Raw genomic sequence first — 8,166 nt, 5'->3', positions numbered from 1 at the left:
CGAGCCCGAAAAAGGAACCCACGTTAACAGAGGATTAACCCTTTAAAGTAATAACCTGTTGCATATTCATAGACCTCATTAATGATGCATAAATTCCACTCGAACACGGGAATCGATCTGTCTGTCCTGGATTTATTAATTCAGCTGTCATATTCCAGCTGAACTAATAAATAAAGATAAATTTATAACAATTTAATTATGATAATCGTGACGCAAAATAGTCCCGCTCTCGGTGCCGGGAGCGCGGAAGGCGAAAACGCGGAGGGATACCAGGGATCGGGTGTGCAGTGCTACCCCCCTGCGGAGGGATCTCTCGGTGATGCGGCCGTGCCGCATCAAGCTCCGGCAGCGGCAGAAACGCGGAAGGATACACGCAAGCCGCGGCAGTTTTCGCTTGCGGTGCTGCCGTGTACGGACCCGGTGGCGGCGGAAGCGGCGTGCCCGGGCACGGGGCTGCCGGCTGTGACCGGACAGCGGCGGAAGCGGCTCGGAACCGGGACCAGGCTGCACCAAAACTGCGGGAAAGCAGCGGCGGGGTGGCGGCAAGCTCCGGCAGCGGCAGAGACGCGGAAGGATACACGCAAGCCGCTGCAGTTTTCGCTTGCGGTGCTGCCGTGTACGGACCCGGTGGCGGCGGAAGCGGCGTGCCCGGGCACGGGGCTGCCGGCTGTGACCGGACAGCGGCGGAAGCGGCTCGGAACCGGGACCAGGCTGCACCAAAGCTGTGGGAAAGCAGCGGCGGGGCGGCGGCAAGCTCCGGCAGCGGCAGAAACGCGGAAGGATACACGCAAGCCGCGGCAGTTTTCGCTTGCTGTGCTGCCGTGTACGGACCCGGTGGCGGCGGAAGCGGCGTGCCCGGGCACGGGGATGCCGGCTGTGACCGGACAGCGGCGGAAGCGGCTCGGAACCGGGACCAGGCTGCACCAAAGCTGCGGGAAAGCAGCGGAGAAGGGGGGCGGCGGGGCCGTGCAGATAAAACCGCGCATGCGCGCGGCAGATCCCGGAAGCGGCGCTGTGGTTGGATGAGGCGGCGCGGAGTGATATCGCTGCTGCGGCGTTGTAGCAACTGCGCATGCGTGGTTTGCTGCACTAGGGCAGCGTGAGGGAGCCAACATGGCGGGCGGGGGGGCGCGGGAGGTGGCGGAGCCGCAGAAACGGGAACGGGGCCGCGGCCGCGGAAGGCAACGCCGGCACGGCCGTGGTCGCAGGAGGCGGCGGAGCCGCGCCACGCGGCAGCTCTGAAGCGGGGGTGGCGCTGGGGAAGGCGCGGCTCGGCGCGCCGTGGAGCGGCAGCGGCAGGAGCGGAAAAGCGACCGCGGGCGGCGGCGGGGCGGCCCCGCCAGCGGGAGATGATCCCGGAGGGGCGGCGGGAGGCGGGAGGAGCGGCGGGGAGGCGGCGGGAGGCTGCCGCGGGCTGGGGGGGCGGCCGGCCCGGCGGGCAGGGGCGGAGCGGCAGGCGCGGCAAAAGCCGCGGCCACCGGTGCGGACGCCGCGGCGCCGGCACGGGGGGGCTCGGCGGGCTGGGGCGCTCCGGTCCCGGCGCAAGCGGTGCCGTGCCGGGACCGGGGGATGGCGCTGAAACGGCGGCAGGGACGGGATTAAACACGGGCGTCTGCCCCGCCGCGGGGCCCGTGGGCGGCTCGGAGCGCCGGGGTTGGGGGGGCGGCACCGCGCACAGGGGGCGCTGGGGACGCGGCGCGGCCGCGCCGGGCGCGCTCGGCACCGCAGAGCCGGGAGCGGCAGGGAACGGCAGAGACGCAGCGGCAGCGACGGGGCTCGGGCCAGCACCGGCCCCGCTGGGTCGGCAAAGGGGGCGAGGGGACGGGGGGGGGAAGCGGCGGCGGCGGCAAAAGGGGGCGGGGCCGCGGTGACGCCGGTGGGCGGGGCCGTAAAAGCGGAAGTGAGGCGCGGGTCCCGCGGTAGCCGCGGCAGCCGGGACCGACGGGACGGCAAAGGCGGGGATGGCGGGAGCGGCGGGAGGGGCCGGGGCGCGGGGCGGGAGGGGCGAGCACGGCCGCGGGTACCGTGGGGTCCGGCGGGGAGGTGGGGGCGTGTCCCGTTAAAGACTCGCGGCGGGAAGGGGCGGAGTCGCGGCAGGGGCGGAGCTGGGCGGGGCGGCTGCTGCGGGCACCCCCCGTGCGGCAAACGGAGCTCGAGCGGCGCCCGGCGGGCTGGGAGCGGCCCCCGGCAGCCATGGCCCGGCACGAGAAACGAATAAAGAGCTTTAAAAACGTGTCCGGAGTTTCTGGTTTAAATGGCTGAACGGCAGTTTTGCGACAGTCGCGCTTAACGGCCCCTTTTGCGACAGTCGAGCTTTACAGCAGTTTTGCGGCAGTCGCGCTTTACGGCCCCTTTTGCGACAGTTTTGCTTTACGGCACCTTTTACGACATCCGCGCTTTACAGCCCCTTTTACGACATCCGCGCTTTACGGCACCTTTTACGACAGTCGCGCTTTACGGCCCCTTTTGCGACATCCGCGCTTTACGGCACCTTTTACGACAGTCGCGCCTTACGGCACAATTTACGACATCCGCGCTTTACGGCACCTTTTACGACAGTCGCACTTTACGGCCGCTTTTACGACGGTCGCGCTTTACGGCACCTTTTACGACAGTTCTGCTTTACGGCACCTTTTGCGACAGTCGCGCTTTACGGCACCTTTTGCGACAGTCGCGCTTTACGGCACCTTTTACGACAGTTTTGCTTTACGGCACCTTTTACGACAGTTTTGCTTTACGGCCCCTTTTACGACATCCGCGCTTTACGGCACCTTTTACGACATCCGCGCTTTACGGCACCTTTTACGACAGTTTTGCTTTACGGCACCTTTTACGACAGTTTTGCTTTACGGCCCCTTTTACGACATCCGCGCTTTACGGCACATTTTACGACATCCGCGCTTTACGGCACCTTTTACGACATCCGCGCTTTACGGCACATTTTACGACATCCGCGCTTTACGGCCCCTTTTACGACAGTTCTGCTTTACGGCACCTTTTGCGACAGTCTCACTTTACGGCACCTTTTGCGACATCCGCGCTTTACGGCACCTTTTGCGACATCCGCGCTTTACGGCACCTTTACGACAGTCGCGCTTTACGGCACCTTTTACGACAGTCGCACTTTACGGCCCATTTTGCGACATCCGCGCTTTACGGCACCGTTTACGACATTTTACGACAGTCGCACGTTTCGGTACAACTTTTTATGGAACTTTTCCGGTATTTTACAGCACTTTACGGGGTTTTTTTTGTTTTTTATTAATTTTTAATTAATTTAATTTTTTTCATTTTTTCAATTTTATTTTTAATTTTGTTGTTTTTAAAGCTTTTTATTTTATTTTTTAAATTTTATCGAATTTTTTATTTAATTTTTATTTTTAATTTTACTATTTTTTCAGCAATTTTTAAATTTTTTATTTAATTTTTATTTTTATTTTTTCTATTTTTAAAGCTTTTTATTCCATTTTTTAAATTTTATTTTTAATTTTTTTTTACTTTTTCTATTTTTAAAGCCTTTTTTTTAGTTTTTAAAATTTATTTTTTATTTAATTTCTATTATTAATTTTTCTATTTTTAAATATTTTAAATTTATTTTTTAATAATTTTTTAAAATTTCATTTTTATCTTTAATTTTTCTATTTTTATAGCTTTTTAATTTATTTTTAAATTTTTTAAATTTTATTTTTATTTTTAATTTTTTCCATTTTTAAAGCTTTTTATTTCATTTTTAAAATTCTATTGTAAATTTATTTTTACTTTTTCTTTTTTTAAAGCTTTTTATTTTATTTTTAAAATTTTTTTTATTTGATTTTTATTTTTAATTTTTCAATTTTTAGGCATTTTATTCAATTTTTTAAATTTTATTCTAAATTTATTTTTACTTTTTTTATTTTTAAAGCACTTATTTTATTTTTTAAATTTTATTTTTTATTTAATTTTCATTTTTAATTTTTCAATTTTTAAAGCTTTTTATTTTATTATTTTATATTTTATTTAATTTTTTAAAATTTTATTTTAAAGCTTTTTATTTTTTTATTTTATTTTTTATTTGTTTTATTTTTAATTTTTCTATTTTTAAAGCTTTTAGGTTTATTTTTTAAATTTTATTTTTAATTTTTAATTTTTCTATATTTAAAGCCTTTTTTAAAATTTTATTTTTTACTTAATTTTTATTTTTTATTTTTCTATTTTTGAAGCATTTATTTTTTTAGTTTTATTTTTTATAGAATTGTTATTTTTAATTTTTCTTTTTTTAAAGCTTTTTATTTAATTTTTTAAATTTTATGTTTTATTTCATTTTTCTTTTAATTTAACCTTTATGTTTTTGAATTTTTTTCTCAGTGCCTCAGTTTACCACTGGGTGGAGTTTTCCTCCCCCTTTATCCGTGCCTCAGTTTCCCTTTCTCATGCCTCAGTTTCCCTGTCATTCGCGTTTTTGTGCCTCAGTTTCCCCTCCCCATTCCCCATTCCCTGTGCCTCAGTTTCCCCTGTCATTCCCCATTTCTGTGCCTCAGTTTCCCTCCCATTTTATCTTCCGTGCCTCAGTTTACCACTGGGTGGAGATGTTTTCTGTGCCTCAGTTTCCTTCCCCATTCCCCATTCCTGTGCCTCAGTTTCATTTTTCTCTGTGCCTCAGTTTCCCCCTGTTTCTCTGAGGGGCGGAGCATAACCAGGGACACGCCCAGGGAGGGGTGGGGCACAACCAGGGACACGCCCAGGGAACCTCAGGCCACGCCCAGAACGAGGTTGAACACGCCCATCGAAGCTCAGGCCACGCCCATCGACGCTCAGGCCACGCCCCCACCAAAGCTGTGAATGGCGCTGGACACGCCCCTACTGTGACAGGCCACGCCCCCCATTAAACCTGCTCTGTGTGTTCTGTTCTGTGCCTTTAAGGGGCGGGGCTAATGCAGAGGGTGGGCGTGGCCAATTTGGGCGTGATTATTCTGCAGTGGGCATGGCCAATGTGAAGGGGCGGGGCCGGGTTAGGAGGAGCGCCGTGATTGGTTGGCGGGCGGTGACGGCTCAGTGGAGTGGGCGGAGCTTCCTCTGAGGAATGTGGGCGTGGCCATTCAAGCTCCGCCCTCCAACGCATAAATTTACATTTTAATTAGAATTTTTCCCGTAAAAAAACCGTTTATTGGTGCAAATAAAGTGAAAAACCCAAAAGTGACTTAAAAAAACCACCCCAAAGTGGGGGGTGGGGGAAACGGGGAAAAGTGGGGGGGAGGGGCACAGTGTGGCACTAATTAATAATTAATCATTAATTAGTGAGGGGGGAGGGGCTTGAAACCCCTCCCCCTTTGGGTAAGGCACAGCCTGGGGTGGGGGGAGGGGCTTGGGGACCCCTCCCCTACAAAATTGGGGGCGTGGCTTGGTGGGGGGAGGGGTCAGGGCCTGTTTGGCTTCCTCAGCTCCTGGGACCCCCCCTCCAAATTACCGGGACCCTTCCCCAAATTACAGGGACCCCCCAAATTAATGGAGACCCCTGGGACACCCCCAAATTAATGCAGAGCACTGGACCCCCCCCCAAATTATTGGGACCCCCGGGACCCCTCCCCAAATTGGGGCTCCCTCGTCCCTGGAGCTGCTGCTCCACCCGAGGGAAAACCCCAAAAATTGGCAAAATCCCCCCCAAAAATTGGAAAACCCCCCAAAAAATGGGAATAATCCCCCCCACAAATGGGAAAATCCCCCCAAAAATGAGACACACACCCCCTCTCCCCAAAAAGCAGGGAAAGCCCCCCAAAAAAGTGGGGAAATTCCCTAAAAATTGGAATAATCCCCCCCAAAATTGGAATAATGCCCCCAAAAATGGGAAAACCCCCCCGAGAAATTGGGAAAATCCCCCCGAAAATTGGAATAATTCCCCCAAAAATGGGAAACCCCCCCCCCCAAAAATTGGAATAATCCCCCCAAAAATTGGAAAATCCCCCCCAAAAATGAGAACCCCCCCAAAGCAGGAGCGAAAGCCCGGAAGGAAACAAAAACCCTGAATTGTTTTTGGGGTGAAATCAGCTCTTTATGGCTCCGTGGACACTTTTCCTACCACACCGGACAATGGGATGGATGGAGCACGACGGGGACGCGACAACACCGGGAGGTGACACCGGACACCGGGAGCGGGGAGGGGACCCGGGAGGTGACAAAATTCCCCCCAAAACCCCCCCCCAAAATCCCGGCTGGCCAATGGGAACCTGGGAAGGGCGGGGACAGGAGGTGACACCCCCAAAACTGCCCCAAAAGCCCCAAAATCCCCCCCAAAATCCCAGCTGGCCAATAGGAATGCAGGAAGGGAGAGGGTGACACCCCCTAAGACCCCCCAAATCTGCCCCAAAATCCCAGCTGGCCAATGGGAACCCAGGAAGGGCGGGGACAGGAGGTGACACCCCCAAAAACCCCCCAAAAACCCCAAAACCTCCCCAAAATCCCAGCTGGCCAATGGGAACGCAGGAGGGGAGGGGATAGGAGGTGACACCCCCCAAAACTGCCCCAAAACCCCCCAAAAACCCCAAAACCTCCCCAAAATCCCGTCTGGCCAATGGGAACGCGGGAAGGGCAGGGACAGGAGGTGACACCCCCCAAAACCCCCCAAAAACCCCAAAACCCCCCAAAATCCCGTCTGGCCAATAGGAAGGTGGGAAGGGCGGGGACAGGAGGTGACACCCCCCAAAACCCCCCAAAAACCCCAAAACCCCCCAAAATCCCGTCTGGCCAATGGGAACCTGGGAGGGGAGGGGACAGGAGGTGACACCCCCAAAAACCCCCCAAAAACCCCAAAACCTCCCCAAAATCCCATCTGGCCAATGGGAGCCCGGGAAGGGCAGGGACAGGAGGTGACACCCCCCAAAACTGCCCCAAAACCCCTAAAATTCCCCAAAACCCCCCCCCAAAATCCCGTCTGGCCAATGGGAACCTGGGAAGGGCGGGACAGGATGTGACACCTCCCAAAAACCCCCAAAAACCCCGGTTGGCCAATGGGAACATGGGAAGGGCAGGGACAGGAGGTGACACCCCAAAAACCCCCCCAAAACCTCCCCAAAATCCCGGCTGGCCAATGGGAATCCGGGAAGGGTGGGGACAGGAGGTGACACCCCCAAAACTGCCCCAAACCCCCCCAAAATCCCCCAAAACCTCCCCAAAATCCCGTCTGGCCAATGGGAACCCAGGAAGAGCAGGAGGGGGCCCCGCCCCTTCCCCACCCCCTCCCCTCCCCCATCATGGGGGTGGGGAAAGTTCTGGAAAGTTCTGGGTGCGTGTGGGGGTGGGTGGGGGGGAGGGGATTTTTTATATTTTTTTATATTTTTAATTTTTTTTTGTTATTTTTTAATCGTTTTTTTTGTCCTCGGGGGCGCCGGGGGGCGGCGCCGGGGGGGAGGGGCGGCCCGGGGGGGCTTCCCCGGTGCCCCCGAATTCGTTGACGCGCGTGGGGTCCACGCGGTAAATCCAGCGCTGGTACAGGTAAATGAAGAACACCACGTCTGGATTCGGGGGGAAATTGGGGAGTTTGGGGTCATTCGGGGAAAATTTGGGGTTATTTGGGGGAAATTGGGGGTTTTTTGGGGTTTTTTGGGGAAAATTGGGGTTTTTTGGGGGGTTATTCGGGGAAAATTGGGGAAAATTGGGGGTTATTTGGGGAGTTTTGGGGGTTTTGGGGGTTTATTCGGGGATTTTTGGGGGGATTTTTTGGGGTTTATTCGAGGTTATTTGGGGAAAATTGGGGATTTTTTGGGGTTTATTTGGGGTTATTTGAGCAAATTTGGGGTTTATTTGGGGTTATTTGGGGAAAATTGGGGCTTTTTTGAGGTTTATTTGGGGTTATTTGAGGATTTTTAGGGGTTTATTTGGGGAAAATTGGGGAGTTTTTGGGGTTATTTGGGGATTTTTGGGGGTTTATTTGGGGAAAATTTGGGATTTTTGGGGGTTATTTGGGTTATTCGGGGATTTTTGGGGTTTATTGGGGGTTATTTGGGGATTTTGGGGGGTTTATTTGGGGATTTTTAGGGGTTTATTTGGGGAAAATTGGGGATTTTTTGGGGTTTATTCGGGGAAAATTGGGGGTTTATTTGAGGAAAATTGGGGATTTTTTTGGGGTTTATTTGGGGAAATTGGGGATTTTGGGGGGTTTATTTGGGGGTTATTCGGGTAAATTTGGGGTTTATT

General features: G+C 52.6%; 2 protein-coding genes across 14 annotated transcripts in view; both read right to left on the bottom strand.

The window, feature by feature from the left end:
• Nucleotides 1-1,089: 1,089 nt before the first annotated feature.
• On the bottom strand, nt 1,090-2,195 carry LOC139585816 (uncharacterized). Its single transcript, XM_071418780.1, has 2 exons — nt 1,677-2,195; nt 1,090-1,575 (listed from the first exon to the last, which is right to left on the bottom strand). The coding sequence occupies exons 1-2, from the start codon at nt 2,193-2,195 to the stop codon at nt 1,090-1,092; spliced, it is 1,005 nt and encodes a 334-aa protein (XP_071274881.1).
• Nucleotides 2,196-6,000: 3,805 nt separating this feature from the next.
• Nucleotides 6,001-8,166, bottom strand: part of CLPTM1 (CLPTM1 regulator of GABA type A receptor forward trafficking) — a 28,839-nt gene continuing 26,673 nt past the window's right edge. For 3 of the 13 annotated variants that reach the window (XM_071418742.1, XM_071418744.1, XM_071418745.1), the window contains one exon: nt 6,001-7,484. In XM_071418742.1, coding sequence (XP_071274843.1) covers nt 7,330-7,484 — 155 coding nt within the window. In that variant the 3' untranslated portion in view covers nt 6,001-7,329. The remainder of the gene's footprint in view (nt 7,485-8,166) is intronic. The other 10 variants (XR_011677314.1, XR_011677311.1, XR_011677308.1 and 7 more) reach the window with 10 other exon arrangements.

Source organism: Agelaius tricolor, unplaced genomic scaffold (assembly GCF_023055355.1).
Source record: "Agelaius tricolor isolate 1412-34295 unplaced genomic scaffold, bAgeTri1.0.p SCAF_90, whole genome shotgun sequence".
Classification (NCBI taxonomy): Eukaryota; Metazoa; Chordata; class Aves; order Passeriformes; family Icteridae; genus Agelaius; species Agelaius tricolor.
The sequence above is the reverse complement of the archived record's forward strand: the minus strand, read 5'-3'. Positions and strand labels throughout refer to the sequence as shown.

Coding starts and splice junctions, on each gene's coding strand:
- LOC139585816 (XM_071418780.1), bottom strand. CDS start 2,195: ATGGCTGCCGGGGGCCGCTCCCAGCCCGCCGGGCGCCGCTCGAGCTCC. Junction 1,576..1,676: donor CCGCGTCCCCAGCGCCCCCT/GTGCGCGGTGCC, acceptor CCGCCGTTTCAG/CGCCATCCCCCGGTCCCGGC.